The sequence below is a fragment of the Panicum hallii genome, chromosome 6 (assembly GCF_002211085.1).
Source record: "Panicum hallii strain FIL2 chromosome 6, PHallii_v3.1, whole genome shotgun sequence".
Lineage (NCBI taxonomy): Eukaryota > Viridiplantae > Streptophyta > Magnoliopsida > Poales > Poaceae > Panicum > Panicum hallii.
Genome location: NC_038047.1, coordinates 4593161 through 4612464, shown reverse-complemented (window position 1 = coordinate 4612464; position 19304 = coordinate 4593161). Strand labels below are relative to the sequence as shown.

General features: G+C 43.5%; 3 protein-coding genes across 4 annotated transcripts; 1 reads left to right on the top strand and 2 right to left on the bottom strand.

Moving 5' to 3' along the window:
• Positions 1-296: 296 nt before the first annotated feature.
• Positions 297-4767, bottom strand: LOC112897055 (pentatricopeptide repeat-containing protein At3g59040). Its single transcript, XM_025965243.1, has 7 exons — positions 4567-4767; positions 3329-3647; positions 2905-3195; positions 1976-2224; positions 1778-1902; positions 1152-1250; positions 297-1067 (listed from the first exon to the last, which is right to left on the bottom strand). The coding sequence occupies exons 1-7, from the start codon at positions 4620-4622 to the stop codon at positions 389-391; spliced, it is 1818 nt and encodes a 605-aa protein (XP_025821028.1). The 5' UTR covers positions 4623-4767; the 3' UTR covers positions 297-388.
• A 2839-nt stretch (positions 4768-7606) lies between these two features.
• Positions 7607-11645, top strand: LOC112897961 (lactoylglutathione lyase). Its single transcript, XM_025966368.1, has 9 exons — positions 7607-7763; positions 8657-8777; positions 8859-8983; positions 9191-9255; positions 9333-9545; positions 9670-9717; positions 9839-9946; positions 10453-10605; positions 11352-11645. Exons 2-9 carry the CDS (start codon positions 8659-8661, stop codon positions 11391-11393), a joined length of 873 nt encoding a protein of 290 aa, XP_025822153.1. The 5' UTR covers positions 7607-7763; positions 8657-8658; the 3' UTR covers positions 11394-11645.
• Positions 11646-16234: 4589 nt separating this feature from the next.
• Positions 16235-18827, bottom strand: LOC112897962 (autophagy-related protein 8C). Of its 2 annotated transcripts, XM_025966369.1 has the most exons (6): positions 18653-18827; positions 18484-18555; positions 17531-17586; positions 17393-17445; positions 16644-16762; positions 16235-16568 (listed from the first exon to the last, which is right to left on the bottom strand). In XM_025966369.1, exons 2-6 carry the CDS (start codon positions 18518-18520, stop codon positions 16474-16476), a joined length of 360 nt encoding a protein of 119 aa, XP_025822154.1. In that variant the 5' UTR covers positions 18521-18555; positions 18653-18827; the 3' UTR covers positions 16235-16473. The 2 variants fall into 2 exon arrangements, with proteins under 2 accessions (XP_025822154.1, XP_025822155.1); XM_025966370.1 differs by lacking the exon at positions 18653-18827 and having other exon boundaries at positions 18484-18626.
• Positions 18828-19304: the final 477 nt, after the last annotated feature.

Sequence of the window (19304 nt, the reverse complement as noted above, 5' to 3'; positions counted from 1 at the left end):
AACACTGATTCAATCACGTGTAACCAAGTAGCAGTAAGTTTAGAAACAAGTTGAACGATCGAGAAGTTTTAGTATACACAATTCTGATGTAGTTCTTACACAGCAGGTGGAACTGACAGGTTGGGGTCATTGGTATTTGGTCCGTATCCAATGTGGCTGCAATCAATCAGAAATACAGGTACAACTTACCTGATGGCCCATCAGACCTGAGGAATCAATTTTTGTCCTTCTGTCTTACCTTATTTCCTTTGAAAGATAAGGCTAGATAGAAATATCATTCAGGATTTAAAACGAGCTGTATTAACATTTCAAGTTAGTTCTTTTGTATACGAAATGCCATTACGTGATCATGAGTTTGTGGAAAAAATATACACCAAGGTTTATGACATCAACTAGCAAAATTTAGTTCTCTCTTATCTTTGAAAGAAACAAAATCGAATTCTTCACCATCCTCTTCCTCATAATCATCATCATCGTCGTCATCCTCATCCCCATCCTCATCAAAAGCATAATTACCAGCACTGATCCTACCATTTACATGGTTTCTTGCAGGCGTGTCATCTAACAAACGGTGAGTTCCAGAATCAGTTTGTGTAATTTCATGCTCATCAGCATCATCAACCTCTTCACTATAAGGTTTCACTTCCAGCTGGATTGCACCATTTCCTACCAATTCATTCGCTTCTTCTTGTTCTTCTGGTGTTTTGGCAAGTGAAAGTAGGATGTTTTTTGCTTTCTGGTCTGGTGGGTATCCACGAGCTTCCATTTCTTTGAACCAAATCACGGCATTTCCAAAATCTGAGTTCCTGCCATGTACGTCCATGATAGTAGTATAGATGGTCTGGTTGGGTTCAACACCCTGGATCCTCATTCTCTCGTACACCCGCATAACTTTCTCAACATTATTTAACTTTGAATAGCCTTTCATCAGAGTTCCATAAACCACAACATTGGGCTTCAAACCATCCTCTTTGATCCTACGGAAGAATTTCTCAGCTCCATTCATGTCAGAAGCATTTACATAAGCTAGTACCATAGTTGTATAAGAGCAAAGATCAGGCTCCACCCTGCAACAGCAAATGGTGTGATAAGGTGAGAAATGAACAGTACAATTTATTTCTGAAAGGTAGGTGCAATGACGTGGGTTGTACCTGTGTCTTCTCATTGCCCTGAAAACTGTATTAGCCTCATCTACCAATCCAGATATTGCAAATGCATCAAGCAAGATGTTATATGATTTGCGTGTCGGCCTGCAAAATAGCATACTTCATTACTACTCACAAGAACATTTCAATCTTAAGCATATATTCCCCACTGAACATTTGTTTTAATTCCAAGCACAGTTTTCAGCTTATTCATGGAACAAATTGACTTGAATTGATGAAAGAAAGTCTCCAATTTGACTTCCTTTTATTTTAAAGTAAGGCCGTGCTTGACCACACGGCTCAAAATGAACAGTACCAAGACTGACAATCACACATGGTCATGGGCCAACTCTTCAATACACTTAAGATTTGCATACATTCAACACTCATACAAAGCAATTTTACAGGAAATTAGTGGTACAAGTTTAACTAGATCAAACATCTTGGGTTCTGTATCTCATTCAAAAACTCTTTAGTCTCTCAAGTTTTTCATTAACCATGCCACTGGGGCTAGAAGTTCTTAGTAAGGAAGATCTCCAAACACCCTTACTTGCACTACCAAAACTATGTCCGTAATTTCTCAAGTAACCTCAAATTGTATTAAGACAATAAAAATAGTGATAGAGAAGGACCTGACTCCAGCATCAAGCATCTCTTCAAAAACCGCCAATGCTTCTTCTTCCCTCCTGGCTTTCCCATAAGCTTTGATGAGCAAGGAATAGCTCACAACATCTGGTTTAAGCCCTGCTCTTTGCATCTAAAATTTGTGGCATTTATTAGGGAAAAGAAAACTGATGATTGTCTGATTGGGCAACTAAATGGTGAAGTACCTGATCATAAATACTTGAAACTTCCTTGTAGTCTGTTTCAAATGACATCAAACTGTTAAAAGTAACTGTAGATAGTGGAATTCCTCTCTCGGACATCTGTGCAAATAGCTTACGAGCCTGAGCATAGTCACCAGATTTCTTGTACATGTAAATCATCATATGAAACATCTTCTGGTCTGGCTTAAATGAAGCTCTTTTTTCATTAAGAAGGTCCTCGAATATAGCTTCAGCTTCCTTATATTTGTCACCCTGCCAAAAATTACCAATAAATTTGTTACGGACAAAAGTATGAGTTCAGGGAATCAGGAATCATCATAACTAGTTTTCTGAAGGGATTTCTGATGGCAAAAATTGCAAACAGCCTACTAAAAGTCACTGGTAGTTGCAAATACCACACTACAATTTAAATACTATCCACATGTCTTCTCTTGTTTCAGATTCACACCTGGAGGTATTTGATGGAGAATGAAGCTATGCCTTGCGGATCAGGTGCAAGAGTGTCTCACTTAGCTCCCCCTACCTAAGTGGAACCCTTGAGTTAGGGTCTCAATGGTGCTAGGTGAGCTCCATGCTGAGGTAATTCCTGATAACTTTATGAATTAAGGTGCAATTCTAGTGGTTTGGGATTTCAATTCGTGCATGCTTCATGTAAGCCAAATTTTGTTTAAACGCTACTCCATGATGACTGTTCAAACATTGTTATTATAAAAAAGGACCCACAGACCTGTAAACATTTACAGTGGAAAAGACCATCCGGATTGCAGAATACGTAAATGTATAGTATAAAAAGCGGAATCAAAGTAGCAGAGTGGCTTGTTCTAATTGGAATTGACAGTGGCCATTAAATATAGGACCGATTTTCATCCATTTTTAGTGGCTAAATCATTACAGTATAGTGTATAGATAGTATACAATAGCAAAATACTGACCTCCACTAAAGATTTCAAAATGATTTGATATGTCACAGGTGATGGTTCAGGGCCTGATGTCTGCATCCTACGGAATACTGCCTCCGCCTTACGGTACTGCTTGCCTCTTCCATACGCCTCCATTAGACCAGTCTGAGATATCACGCTGGGCTGATAACCTTTCTTGTTCATGTATTTTAGGACTCTTTCTGCCCTGCTAAAATCTCCCAACTTTCCATAAGCTGTCACAAGCATCAGGAAGTCCATCTGAGTGAAGTCCCACCAATGCTGTGTTCTGAGCCATTCAAGAATCTGAAAAGAAAAAGGCATAGGAACTCAAATAGTTTAGAATCCTGTAAGTGGGTCATTTTGATATTGAAGAATCACATCTAGCTGTTTAGTCACCAAGCCAGTTTCTATATGGGTCATCTGCAAGTGAATATACCTCGCTGACAATATTCCATTTTTTCAATTGTTTGAACCGCACAAGAGTCCCAAGAATAACATCCCTTGGAAGTGGCTCTTTCCCGCTTCGCTGAGTCTTCAGAATGGATACAGCTGATCCTGTCTCCTCAATCTCTCTCATCATTCTCCTCCAATTCTTCTGCTCAGCCTCATCAGCAGCATCCTTGAAGACTTCCTCTTTCTTCTTCCTTTGCATAAACTTTCTGGTTGCCAACATCCCATGGCAAACCACCTCAAGCCTGCGATTGCCGTTGATCTTCACATTGCATATTGGTAAACCGGAGGCTACTTTTGCTTTGCTGAAACAGCCAAACACGTTCCAGAGAGAGTTAAAATAAAGAAAAAGAAAGGAAAAAAACATCATCACAGGAAAATGCAAAGCATTCAAGTGCATGTTAATTTATTTTTTATACAGAAATACATGACAGGACCGTTTCCCTTTTATCCGGAATTAAGGCATAATGTGAAATTGACAGTTCACTATGTCCACTGAATAGTGACCAAGAAATGGTTTCCATAGATACACACTTTAAAACTTAAAAGAAAATAAGTAGAATTTCTTAGGCATGCTATATGGCAACCTGGGTCATGCAAGACCTTTGTGAATCGAATGCCCATCAAACTGGAGATAATGTAGGGTCATGCTTGATTGATGGGCACGGAAAGGAAGTCAATTCCCTATCCTTTTACCTATTGGCTATGGCAAACAACATTTCCTCTCACCACGAAGGTAGGGGCGCATCCGGACTGCACACTTTATCCTAACAGTAACACCAGCTCAAATGCTACATTAACTATTCATCATCACGCATGCCAAAAGGAAGCAGCCCATCAAGGAAAGCTCCGTCCAAGATCACATTTTTACACCGTGAAATTCAGGCGCACCTGCCGCGCAAACCGTCCACCACCAGCTGAATAACACGCAGGCAGCCGCGAATTGGAGGCCTGTCCGTGGCTGGGCCTCTAGCGAACGCCCAAAAAAAAAAACAGCTTTACAATTCCTCCATGACTAGCTACCAGCTGCATCCACACCCACGGGATAGATAGAGAGAAGGGCAGCCCGAGCAGCCACGCAGCTCCACCGCGAATTGTACAACGACACAACAAAACGCCGCGCGAATTGTACTCAAGAACGGGGCCCGCGGTTCTTGGCAGGAAATCGCTGGGAGGGATGAAAGCAACGAAGGGAGAGGAAAGGAGCGGAGGAGGAGCACGCACCAGAGGCTGGAGGGGAAGGAGAGCGGGGACTGCGACCCAATCGCCGCCGCCTCCATTGGAGCGGGACAGGGGAGGGAGGGCGCGGCAGCCTTATCGGCTACAGCGGAGAGTGGGAGCGAGCTGCGGAGAACCTCTCCTTCCCCCTCGCTTAAACCCCGTCTCTCTCTCTCCCCATTTGCGCTCGGATGACGAGGAAGAAGCAGAGGATCTTTTCCACTGAGGGGAGAGAAGAGGATAAGCATGGGCCGGCGCGGGTGGGTCCACCTCACTTTCAGCCCGTTTAGGAATCAGGCCCATGAGGCTCACGCAATGCGGGTCCAGTCCAAACTCGGGCCGTTTCTCTTTTTTTGTGCTCTACGGCTCAACCGCTCAAGTCGTTTTTCTTTTCCCGCTGACGTGGCATGCTTTTTCTCCACTACAACCGCATGTGGTTGTTCCCGGTTGCCTGCGGAAGTGCAGAACATTTTCACTGAAGCCGTCACATTGGCTGCACAGTGACCTATCCGGAAGTGCATCCACTGACATGTGGGACCAGCACCAAGATGCTGCAGTTTTCTTTTTAATTCCTCTCTCTTTCTTTTTACCAGAGTGGATCCTGCGGTCCTGCCAAAGGCACGTTGCTATGCTTTCAGTGTGTCACTGCATTGACGGGTAGCAGCAATCATCAGCTTTTTTCCTGAGGAAAAGACACTGCCCCAGAGTGCTCTAGGAGTAGTTGTGGCCTGTGAACAAGATCAGCACACTGTGCCAAGGGTGCAGGTCCTTGATATTGAGCAAGTTCATTGAACCTGGACTCCTCTCAAATTAGAACTTCTTGAAGAGCACTCCTAGTTAAAAAAAAGAACAAGCACTCGAAGTTTTGTTTAACCTTTATTGCCTGCTTTTCATGTTACATACATACATAATTTTTTTGAAAGGAATGTACCGTTTATATTTGCAAGAATTCATCTATATGATATAGTTTTTGGTCACAAGTTTTTGAGGATTTTTCCTCTCTTTCTTCATAAGTCGGGCTTCACTACTTTGCCATCCCTAAGGCATATGAACTTGTGAGTGTGTAGCGTTTGCCTACTTCGCAAGTGTAATAACGTCTGGACTGATTCCCCCTCTTTAAGGGTTAAAACCATATTATCTCTCCATTACCTTTTATCTTTTTTAAAAAAGTATATGGAAGCCTTTTATCTTTAAATAAATAAATGTGTCAGTATGTCATCGAGCTATATAATCACCTCGTGATTTTCTTCACTCAATAATTTTCTGATCCTGCATACTAGCTGATATCATCAGGATCGCGTCTTGGATAAAACCAAAGGATGGATCTGCAGGGCCGTGCTCTTATTTCACTCACTTGTATGTTTCCTTACCAACCAAAAATTATGGCCTACTGTGGACTTTCTTAGAGGACTGATGGCTGATGCTGTTTCTTTCCCGAAACACAGAGGAGACACTCAGATACACATACACTAATGTAAAAGTGTACACACACTATGACTCTTATGAAAGCTACAGAAGATATACTAAACCCTAAGGTATACTATAAAAATAATCTGTAACAATGTTATTTTTTCCAGGGGCGGGTAAAAGGTAACCCACTTGTAGAGCGCGATTACTGTAACATCTGACCCGCCATTTTTAAGGGCAGGTGATGGCTTCACCCGCCTCTAGAAATGCCACCACGAAAAATTTATGATTTTTTTTGCATGGAACCATTTGAGATCTAAAACTTTATAATTGATAACTTTTTTATTTAATATTATTTAATAATTAAAAAATTATTATAAGTTCTCATATGGTTATGACTACATAGTATGTCATACAACTCAAGTCCTACTTTGAGATTTCCATAATCTTAATTTTTACATATAGTAAAATATATTTAGTATATTTTTTTATTTATAGTTCACAATAATCATAATGTAGAAGTTTCACCTTTTTTATTTATTTTGCTATATGTAAAGATTTAAATGAATTTTAGGGGCGAGTGGTGGCGTCACCCGCCATCTAGGGGCGGTGATCTTATGACCCATCCTAGAAATCAATTTTAGACTTAATATAAAAGAATAGTATACCCCATAGAATCATAAGTGATTGTGTACTGTGGTGCAGAGGAGGGTACCCGCGAGGATGGAGGTAAGCAGTTTGAATCCGGGTCTACGCAAGTGTGCATATTTCGTCAGAAAAATTGTACCTCGGTAGCAAAGGGGGTGGTGGCTGGTTGGTGGAGATATTTTTTTCTTTTTTATTTTTTTATTTTTGATTTTTTTTCTGATTTTTTTTCCATATTCTGGACATTGATTTGTAGCGGTGGGTCATGCCATGACCCACCTCTAGAAATTGATTTTTATGGGCGGACGCATTACCCGTCCCTACGAATAGCTATTTTTAGCTGACCCGCCTCTAAAAATCAATTTTGATGGACGGGCACATTACCTGCTCCTACAAATAGCTATGTTTAGCTGTTTGAAACAAAGACAGGTACCACACCCGTCTCTAAAAATATGATTTTACTTGCCTCTAAAAACTTTTTTTTAGTGATACAAGCTCTATCAGACCATAAAATTAGTAACTTCTTTTCACATAGGTTATTTATTTATTTATATCTATCAAAGCTTCCTGCCATAGTTTTTAACAAAAGTGTATTTCTCTCTCCTCCTTCACCATGGCCTTTTTATCACGGAGTTTCTTGAGACTATGCACAATATTGACTAATATGCTGCCTTTAAATCAGATATTTCTTTTACATAATGAAGGTAATCAGATATGGCCAAACCATAGCCTGCTACAAATAGTGCTCAAGTTATATAAGCAAATGTTTTATATTTTTATTACAACAACTACTCCATTTATTCTGAAAGAAAGAAACAACTACTCCATTCCATTTAGTAAAGGAAAAAGGTCATCCATCTTTAGTGGTTCCTGACGAAAAGCACCCAACATTTCTGATATTAAAATGATTATTCAGAATTTTTAAGTGAGTGCAGAGAGAAAAACATTAAAAAAGCCTGAAGAACCTTCTCGCCTGCTGCACACTCGGCACGCCTCCTGTGGACTGTATCCTGTATATAGGTGCGGTGCCTTCACTCATCTCCTCGCCTGGAGGAAGAAGCCAAGACACTTGGTTAGGTCGAGAGCTCACTGCTGCGCCTGTGCGTGCTCCTTGATCGAATCGAGCCGAGGCCGTCGGAGTCCAGCCCGAGGTGAGCTTCCATCTCTGAGCCCCATCATCTCCTCTCCCCTAACCCCTCGCGTAGATTCTGCGCTTCCTGGAGGCCGGATCAGGGGGGGGGGGGGGGCGGGGGTTGGGGGTGGGGGCGGCGCTGTAGATTTCTTTTTCTTGATTCCTTCGGTTTCTTGCTCTGTGAGAGTTGAATCATCATCTCCTTCCACCTAAAGATTGTTCCTTCCCTCCCCCCCCCCCCCCCCCCCCCCCACCCACCAAAAGATAGGAAGAGTAGTGTACGCCTGTATGGGGGGAGTTTGATTTGAGTGCTCCACTGCTCCCTTCTCCCGAATGGTGAAATGGGAAGGGCAACTCGAGGTTTAACAACCCTGTATAGACTGCACATGACCCGCTATAAAATTCCAGGGATTAGGTTCGGTTCTTTTCTTGCTAGGGGTTTTGGAGGTCCTGTGTTCATCGTGTAGTTTGACTACTGGTGACTGGTGTGTAGATGACTAATTGCGTCTTCAGAGTTCCACAAGGTGGACCCTTGGATCTCGGTATTTTTATTACTGACTTTCTGAGGGAGCAAATATTCTATTTGGCTGGAATTGCCAATTTGCGATTGAAAGGTGCCAGTGAAAAAAAAGAGATGTGTCACCTTGAGTTCTGTTATGTGAGCACTATTTTTTTTTTGGATGAGAGATCGAGAGTTGCAGGCTTGCAGCAGACTAGTATTTTCTGATAAATATATTTTTTTTAAAAAACGAAAACCACTGACCAATTGTCTGTTCTGATAAATATAAGCTTCTGAACCACTACGATTTTCTGCCAGAATTCTGAAAAAATGCCACAACTTTCATAATCCTCTGTTTGCTCAAGATACCTTTCCCCTCTTGTTCTTATCAAATGTGTGACTTTTTGTACCAGGGATGGCAACTGGGAGTGAAGCCACGAAGCCAGCTGAGGCTGTGCTTGAATGGAACAAACAGGACAACAAGAGGATGCTTCATGCTGTTTACCGTGTCGGGGATCTGGACCGCACAATCAAGTATGTTGCTGTATTTTAAGCAACATTTTCAACATCTAGAGCTAGTGTCATGCTTCTGATGTCATCTTGTGATTCTGGTAGGTACTACACGGAATGCTTTGGGATGAAGCTGCTGAGGAAAAGAGACGTTCCTGATGAGAAGTACACCAATGCCTTCCTTGGGTTTGGACCAGAGAACACCAACTTTGCGCTTGAATTGACATACAGTATGTTCAGCGACCTGCCAAATTTTGTTTGTGGCACAGTTGTTTCAATATTCTACTTCATATTTATATAATATGTGCACCAATCTGATAAGAAACTCAGCAATGGATATGCTTCTGTCTTCATATGAACTGATCAACTCTTTTCCTTGGAAAGTTACATTTTCTTCGACATCCTAATGTGCCAACAAGTTCACTCTTGTCCAACAGACTATGGCGTCGACAAGTATGACATCGGAGAGGGCTTTGGGCATTTCGCTATCGCTAATGAGGATGTAAGTATTGTCATTTGCAATGCCTACTGTCAGCGCTGCAGAAATTATGTTATATGATATCATGTATGCAAATGCAGGTGTACAAGTTGGCTGAGAATATTAAATCCAAGGGTGGCAAGATTACTCGTGAACCTGGTCCTGTCAAGGGAGGATCCACTGTTATTGCCTTTGCAGAAGACCCTGATGGTTACCTGTTTGAGCTTATTCAGAGGGCTGAGACACCTGAGCCTCTTTGCCAAGTCATGCTTCGTGTTGGTGACCTTGAGCGTTCAATCAAGTTCTATGAGAAGGTATTTTCTTTCCTTATGCAAGGGTAGGCTATTCCAGAAGTTAGAAATGCTAAATATTTCTTAGTTATGTCCTTTGAGCAACAGCCCCGTCCTCATACATGATGTATTATTTGGTATCGTGCAGGCCCTTGGGATGAAGCTCCTACGAAAGAAGGATGTGCCTGATTATAAGGTACCTTCACATATTTGGGGTTGATAGAATGGTTGCCAGATTTCTTGGTGATGAGAGAAATGCCATGAAAATTGTGGCGTTCTTTCAATTTTAGACTGAATATATATTTGGACTTGTGCAGTATACCATTGCCATGTTGGGCTACGCTGATGAGGACAAGACAACCGTTCTGGAGCTGACGTACAACTATGGTCGCACAGAATATAGCAAGGGCAATGCATATGCTCAGGTATGTATGAAATCTGATGGATAATTTGGTATGCTTTTGAACATCATCTACATCAGGAATAGCCGGTGCTCTCCATTTCTTGTGGCCATGCTCAAAATATGACAGCTGCAGGCAGTAACAGTAGCAAGTTGTGGGAGTATGTTTCAGCTAGTGCTAGTATAGAAGTATGGTCTAGCTAGTAATAATTGGTAGTGACATCATGTACCTTACTTTGACTTGTGCCTGTCTTTGATATATGGAAGAGATAGGAGCAGCTGCAGCTTAGTTCAGCACCACCAAACAGATTGCTCTCTCTTCTCCCTTCTCTCCTCTCGGTGTGAGTATATTTGTGTGCTTGAGGTGTTGCTTAGAGTGGTTGGCGGCCAACACAATCTCTTTTTTCCTCGAAAGATGCAGGAGACTTGCGTGTCATTTCATTAAAAAGAGATCCAACAAAATCTTTTATATGGAGTATTTATCTAATAAGATCTTGACATTTCTTGATGATCCTCCTCATGTAAGTGCAGGTTGCTATTGGCACCAATGATGTGTACAAGAGTGCTGAGGCTGTTGATCTTGCAACGAAAGAACTAGGTGGAAAGATTTTGCGGCAGCCAGGGCCGCTGCCTGGGATCAACACAAAGATCGCCTCTTTTGTTGACCCAGATGGCTGGAAAGTGGTATGCCTTCTATCTGTGCTGTACTGTTAACCAGAAAATGACCTAATGCGTTCTTCAAGTCTATATTGGCAGTAATTTTTTGGCAGAAACTAGTAAAACTTGTAGTTTCAAAGCTTCAATCTGATGCATATGTGAAGCTGAAGCCAAGCCATTACTGGTGAAACAGGTTTCATGGGTTTACCTTGAGCGACTAATAAAGCAAAAGAATAGGCATCTTTGGCAAAATGTGGCAGTAACGGTAGAATCTTAATGCGAAATTGAAGCCATTCCTATATTCATGAAAGATAGTCATTATCTCATCAAAACTTTCTTGCAATCTGATTAGTTTATTATGGCTCTTTTATGTGCTCCTCTTACCTCTTGAGAGTTAATTAAGACATAATTTCAATCTGAACAGTTGACTGAGAAAGGGCAACCAAATGAAACACCATTAGTAAGCAAACGAACAGTCAATTCAACTTATGCATGTAAAGTGATAATGGGCATGGATCTGTTTATAGAAAACAGCCACAAACCATTGTTTAAAGGATGTGCAATGCTCAAACTTCTCATGGCCATATCATAGCTATTCAGATAATTGGATCTGGATCATGCACATATTAGTTCAAATATATTTCAAACGAAAATACTGGTGACACATACTTTTTGTAAAAGTTTGAGAAACATGTTATGCATTAGTTCTGAATCGTTCTTTTGAAAGAAAGTAATTGTCCAGAAAATGTTACATTTTATCCTTGACATTATAGGTTCTGGTTGACCACGCCGACTTCCTCAAGGAACTCCAGTGAAGCCCAGACACCCAGGTGCCATGCTAGATGTAGTATTGCTTGTCCGTGATGTAATAAATGGTGGTTGGTGCTTGGGTTTGTTCCTGCCATGATGAACTGAAAATAAAACTGCTGCAGAGTTGTGCTTTTGCTAGTGAGGATTGGGGTTGGCTATGTGGTTCTGCCTGTTACTAGTATGCAATTGCTACCTGTAGCAATCTGTCTATTACACTGGATCAGTTCGCATGGTTGAATGGTGTTGGTTCACTGATATGTGCTGTTGCCTGCTGCTGTTTTGTCGTGAACTTGCTTCCGTAGGTACCAGGATATGCTGTTGCTGATCTTGCGCTTATTCCTAGTTAATAATACATCATGTCCTAACTGAATCTTCATTGGCAATTTATGCAACTTTGCATGAGCCATCTGATCATGTTAATATTTCAGTGTCACTCTGATCGTGTTAATGATTTCCTTGTGAATACCCATTTTATTGGAGGTGGTGAACCTATCTACATTACCAGCTTATCGATACTGAACAAGGTGATTTCAAAGCTCTGAATGGCAATTCATGAATTGGTTATTTGGCTACTCTTCTTATTGAAACCCAAGGGTGTAGGTGTTTCATGCACCCATTCAGATACCATGAGCAGGCTCAACACTGTGATTTAGTAGCTATGGGATTGCAAATGGTCTCTCTTTTCTGTTGCGTCTTACATTCACGCATGCATACTGAACAGATCTCTTTGCTGGATCTCAGTTTTCCTTTTTGCCTCAAAACATTGCTCTTAGCCACCATCTGATCCCCAGACACATTGTCTCGATGCATTGTGGTAAATTTTATCCTTTCAAGATTATTCCCTGATGACGCTCCCTATATGTCTCGTGCAATCCTTGTACCGACACATTTTACCTTGTATTTGTTCCCTGCATATGTTCCCCACTGATGGATGATGAATCATGTGCTATTCACTGTAGCTCTGGTTGAACTGCCTATTCAGTTTGGGATTTCTGGAAATTGCCTGACTAGTCCCTTTGGTTCTAGAAGACGGTTTGGCTATTCAATACCACTTTTTTCAACCGAACAATATGCGACGTCTTCAGATGACATCAACTGTGTCATTTGGCTGCTGTTCTGTTGAACGCTGCCCAAACAAGTTTCACTGATTTATGGCGATGCCGAATAAACTGAATCGATGAATCAGTTGATGAATTTGTTACCTAGGCCACAGTAAACACGGGGTCAGGGTGTTGTACGCAAATATTTGTGGGGGAAAAGAGCCTGTTCAAGGTTCACTTGCACTAGACCAACAGCAACAGTTTTCTGTTGCCAGACGTTCCAAAAATGCATACAGGAGAAACAAAACTAAGCTCCAGTGAGAAGTGAAAACCTATAGAGCTTCCGGTGATGTATCCTTTCTGTGATTCTCATTGTTATCTTATCTGTTAACTTCCTCTCAATATGTTACCCTTGATTAATAGCCACAAACCTTGTGACAAAAAATGACATGTCCCAACTAGCACTGAATGTGTATTCCTTATTTCCTTGGCTTAACAGCTGGATCTGAGTTGCATAGCCAGGAACTTCCTATGGTTTCACTTTCACTACTGCTGACATGTGACATGTTGTAATCCTTAAACCCATCTCTTTATGTACACGTGGATGCAAGCTTTTCTGGCGTAACATACAGTAAATGTGCTCCAAAGTATCAACTAACCTTTGATGAGCCTTGCTGTTTCAAAAGGTTTAGTAGCTTCTTCACTAGATCTATGCTTTTGAAAATGTTATTTAACACATGTAATCATGTTATATGTTTGAATTTGAACACTGAATTTGAAGGCATAGGAACGTAAAAGTACTGGTTACCATAACTGCTGTCAGGATTTACTTTTGCATGGAGGCTGTTTCTGTTTGTCCTTAGATTGGATCAATGCAAAAGGAGCTGCAAACTGCAGATTTTCAGACTAACCAGATGCAGCTCAGCTCACGCCTGTCCCTCACACCGCAGGTTCTGTTGGATCACGTTGATTCCCTGGCGAAAGCCGAGGTGACGGTTGACGACAACGCCTCAGCATCCCTATCAGTCAGCATGTGGCAGCTTGTCCGGTTCATGCACAAAGTTGGATGCTGATGCTGCCGTCCCAGTTGGCGCGTTGCTGTTCGTCGTCGGAGCCAACAGCTCGATCCCCGGCCCTCGAACGCGTTGTCGGACGCCTGACGACCGTCTCATTCAGGCATGATTGAACTGATACAGAGGAATTTCGCGTGCAGTTTGATTCTCTCTTCAGGCTGTGTGGGTTCTCTCATACCTGGTGCAGAATTGCAGAGGGATCCTTTGCTTTGCACATGACCTCTCAATCTCATCTCATGGATGCTGACTGTGGGTGCTTCAGAATGAACAGTCGCCCGATCGCCGTTGTCGGTTATGCTGATAGCCCTCCAAGTGAGTGATCTCTGAAAAGGCTGGAGTGAAACCAAGAAAGGTGTTACTGCTGTGCAAGTGCTTTCGATCATGTTGTTAACTGTTAAGCTGTTGTTGCTTTTGTTTGGCTGCAGTTTTTCCTGCAAGATTCTGCACCATTCCATGGTCGCCAAGGGCCAGCTTGCCTGTACTTTTCTGACAGATATTCTTGACCATGGCATCTCCTCTGGTGCCCCAAAAGGAAATATTCACACAGAGTGCAGTAAAACTTGTACCTACCGATGCATTTGAGTGAACCAGCAGTGCTGCATTTTCAGAAATCAGGGTCAGGAAAAAGAATAGTTCTTTCCAGTTCTCCAAGAAAAAGAAAGCACACATACACATACACATACACATACACAATGTGCAAATAAACAGCAACAATAATTTTACTGCAAGATGTTCCGGAGCAGAGTGTCAAACATCAGAATCATGGATCAAGACTTTGCATTGATCATTATTACAATGAAATCGAAATGGTGGTCAGGGAAAAGGAGGGACATCCATGAAGGCTTATCACAGTTGTCCTTCTGGTATTTTCGGGATTTTTTTTAAAAATATTTTCGAGAAAAAACAATTGTCCTTATGGATGATCTCCCAGTGATAGCTCCAATTACACACATACAAGGCTGTGCAGCGTCGGGCATCAGGAGCTATCTTCTGTAGCGAGCGTAGCAAAGCTTCACGGATCTTGACTCGGATTCCTTTCATGCAGTCTCTTGTTCTGCGGCTGCGTCACCTGAATAGAGAAGCCATCGCATATCTTGCAAGCAAGCTAAATAGCTCGATGGACTAGGCAAGTGGCAAAGCTATTGTACCATGATTCTCAGGTAGCTATTAGAATGTTGAGGAGTAGCAACTTAGATCAATGACTGAGTAGCATATATTCAGCTGTTTGTATTTAGCACAAAAGTAGCAATTGATGGTGATGTTTTTTCCCTCGCGAACCATCATATCTTCAGATAAAAGTATGGCGAAGTGTACTAAAAACAAACATATATCATGTTTTTCATGTTGATCGTACGTTGTGAAACTATATACACCTTGATGCAGATTCAATCATAGAAGATAAGCAAATAGAGAAGTATTAGGTCTCAAGCCATGGCAATGAAGGAATAGCATAACACATGCAAGAAGAACAAATGAGCGAGTGAAATCTTTTGGAAGTAGACAGATCAGTCTCCCTGCGCACGTGTTCCAACTGAACTCAAGTAACATATAAAAAATGCAACGGCGCGAAGAATGGATACATGCATGTATGATGCCCACAGATCGAGTGAAGGCCGGGCGACGTGATATTGGCACGGCTCAATCAGAGAGCAGGGCCCCCATGGCCTCCCGGGGCGCAACCTCTCGAATTGAACCGCGCCAACACCCCGTCGCCCGCGTTCGTAGGCGCAGGGCGCAGGAGGAGAAGAAGATGAGAGCAGGGAGTGGCGAAGCTCCTCTGACTGACCGGCGCCCGGAGGAGGAGGAAGAAGAAGCAGCAGCAGCCGCCGGAAGAGCGCATCGACCATCGAGTGAGGGCTGCCTGCGGCCGGGGTGACGGGGAGGGTGCAATATTTATTGGCAGCATTTAAAGGAAGGAGAGAGAGAGAGAGAGAGAGAGAGAGAGAGAGAGAGAGAGAGAGAGAGAGAGAGAGAGAGAGAGAGAGAGAGGACTTGAGGTTTGAATGTCTGCAGGCAGCAGCTGCTGCGGCCACGGCATGGGATGTTTGCCGCATCTCTGAATGAATCTCTCCTGGTGGTGGGCTCCTCCGCTCTCAAATCCTCCAGGGTGGCAATATAAGAATTTTGGTACAATTGAATTGGGCTGTTTGTGATCTTTCTAGATAGAGATAGATGAAGCTTTGATCAAACTAGCGAGCACAAGTTCGACACTCCCTCCGTTTCAAATCGTAGATTATTTTAGCATCATCTACGTTTGCCAAAACGACCGGAGGGAGTACAATTTAGCTAGTAAATGTTACTCATAGTGTTGGTCAAAGTTTTGAAAGAAAAGCCTGTCAACTGTTACATGCACGGTAAAGGAGAACGCAGCACGGCTGAAAGTTAAAAAGTCACGTAGAATGGGTGTAGAATTTGCCTTCTTTATCTCAGCGATGCGATAAATGTTTCGGGCACTAAACACAGAATGCTTTGCCGGCGGTGCATAGGATTGGTTTGTCATTCCTGCCGACTCGATGCACAATGCATGCCAAACAGCACCCTGCTTACTGGCTACGGGCGCCGGCGGCATTTAGGCCGGGTGGTCGGCATGCCGGTGCTCTTCGCCTGCCGTCAGTGCACACGCCGGTGGCTTCGTCGGCAGGGTGCCCAGTCAACGAACAAACGCAACAGGAACATGCCATCAAACGGGTGTGATAACCACAGAAACATGGCGTTGCTTTTGAGAGAGAGCAGTAACTAACATCAGGGAGAAACACTTGATAGGATTTCTGAAGCATAGGACAAGTTTAGCCAGAGGGTGAGAGGGCTACATAAATGTGCTGAGCATTTTACGCTTCAAAGGTCCTTTTTTAACAGTAGAACACAGCTTAAGAGCTGCTTGCGACAAAGGCGGACCAGATTATGTACACAGGTTCTTCAGATATGTATTTACAGGAGGCATTTGCGACGAGGCCATTCGCGACGCCGTGCGCTTAGAACAGCCCGAAGGTGTTCTCACCGCTGTAGGTCATGTAGAGAAACCCGTCCTCGTCCTTGTTCTCCTCGTAGATGGCGGACATCAGAGCGGCTGCAGGACCAAAGTGAGGGACATCACTGTTGTTTTGTTCGATGGTGCGTGAGCAAAGGAAATACTTTTGCGTACCTGTTGGTGGGAGGGTGTTCTTTACAAAGATGAAGATCGCCTTCTCAGCGCTGAGCTTGATCCGCTTCCGTACCACATAGACAAACTGTCCAACTGTGAGGTCGGCAGGAACAAGGTACCTGTATGCAGTCAGGCATTAGGAACCATACATCTTGTATAAGAAAACTAGAAAACATTACAGTTGGTCTTGGCTTGTACTGATAAACTAGGCTTTATTCTGAAATAATTAAAGTTGCAAGGTGATATAAGCAAAGTATATGCTAATGGAGTAAGCAATCAATTTCCAGATGACAACTTGCAGAAGAAACAAATACTTGATTGGGACATTTAGTCTCTGGCACTTATTAGAGATTTAAAAAACTTTTAAGGCATGGTGGGCACAGGGATAATGGCATAATGCCCACAGCAAAGCCAACAACCAACAGTTTTGCTCTCTTAAACGTTTGACAAAGTCAATGAAAATCGCTACAAGCTGTACTTTTAGAAGCACATAAATGTCTAATGTCAGGAAAACGATTCGAACAAATTCTTGACCAGGACGTTATAAATCTCGGGGACTTATCAGAGATAGACACCTTTGATAGCATGAGCCAACATCCAACAGTTTTTGCACTATCAAGAGTTTGACAATGAACAACAAAAATCACTACTAGCTATTGTTTCAGAGGCACAGAAGTTATATTGTCAGGAAAACCATTCGAACAACAGAAATGCAATGGAATTACTCTTAAAGATAAGAATGGACTGACTTTTTCTTGTCAATGTCTGGGATGTCGCTTCTCTCGGCCTTCTCAACAATGACCTACATATCACAAGAAAGCCACTTTGAATGAGAACAAATCGATCATGAAAAAATATAGGAGAAACCAACAAGAATAGAAGCTTACAGGTATTCTGTCGGGGTACTTCTCCCTGATGCGGTTGGCCTCAGCCTGCCTCCTCTCTGTGACAAATGGCAAATGTATAATGAGAATTCACTTTAATAAATCAAAAGGATACAGTTGTTTATATATAAAGAAAAACTGAAAATATCGAAGAGTCCACACAAGACAGGCAAACAGTAAACAAGAATCAGGCAATGGCAATGCATCATGCGAAACAAGCAGGCCCAAGCAGTATCTTGCCATGCCTGTAGAAAATAGCGATGGAACCATGCTATCTAGCTAGCTGCAACAAATTTTAACAGGGGTACAGGGCAGACATTTCATAATCGTGGATACAAACTAAACCTAAAAAATTGCACAGCAATTAAAACTGGAGGCTAAGAACCTGCGAATGCCTGAAGGGAATTTAACATGAAGGCAACCGGTTGCAGAGAAAAGCATGTTACTGCCAACTCCGCTGCGGCAAAAAAAAAGGCAATCCAAGTCGCTAGAAGCTACAGATATACCGTACCCAACCAATCGCATAGCAAATTTACTGGGAACCGCCGCTGCCATATTATCCCGATAGTGCACCGTACAGGTTTAGTAGGGTCACAACGGCGAAGCTGCGGATCCTAACCTACCGATCCACACCACGCACACAACCAGGCCGTCCACGAAAGCAACGAAGGCAGCCGGCCATCCATCCGCTCACAGTAGCAGCACGCAAGCAACCGCGGCCCCGTCGCACAGACCAACCAACCCCCCCAAACACAGAGTCCCGCCGGAGCTCAGCGGACCGACCCGATCGATCGGCGCGGGGCGCCGTCCGCGTACCAGCCTACCACGGCGTAGACCGGAACCCAAGCACCGCGACGCCCGCAGCCCCGAAGCACGGGATCCCTACCGTAACCTCCACGGAACACCCCGACTAGAGACGAGCGAGGGCGGGCGGGCGGGGGAAAGGGGATACGGACCGAGGGGGTGCTCCAGCTTGAACGAGCTCCTCGCCATCGCCTGTCCTGACACGAGCGCAGACAGCAGCAAACCTGGGAACACAACACACGGATCGGGGTCAGGGAGGCGCGCGGGCTGGGGGACGGGGTCCCAGGGCCACCGAATCGACCGGGGGCGGCGGCCGCTCACGGGATTCACGGACGGCGAGCGGCGGCGGAGGCGGAGCGGACGGGATCGATCGCGGCCGGAGAAATGGATGCGAGAAATGGTGGGGTGGGGGGAGGAGTGGGGATTGGGGGAGAGTTGTGTGGTTGGTTAAATGCTACGCGCACGCAAGCGATGGCGTGCGCCGGTTTTCCCCACGCCGTGGGTGGAGGTGACGGGGCGAGATGGGAACGAGGAGGAGAGGCTTGGAGGGTAGAATAGGAATTGCCGGCGGATGATGGATAAGTCCGCCGCTCTCTCTCTCTCCTCCCGCGGCTTGGCTTGCGTGTCCCGACGGGAGCTAATTAGCCTCCGGGTCTTCCGTGTCGCCGTCGCTCGCCACTTGGGTGCCCTGCTTGCATTGGACTCCACTTGTTATTGTTTTTCTTAAAAGAAAAAACGGTGGCCTCAAACAGGATGAATTGTTTACTGTATTGACCAAGATTCCAAGACTGGGTTTTTTTTATGCGTTTATTTTTCACTAGTACGTCACTTGTAGCAAGAAAACTGATAACATGTGATGTATTTTGTTTGGAATATGAATTTAACTATGTGATTAAATACACTGCAGAACCTACCTCTGTCGCAAACTACGACTACAATTCATTTTATGTTTCTACATACATATATTTTGCTG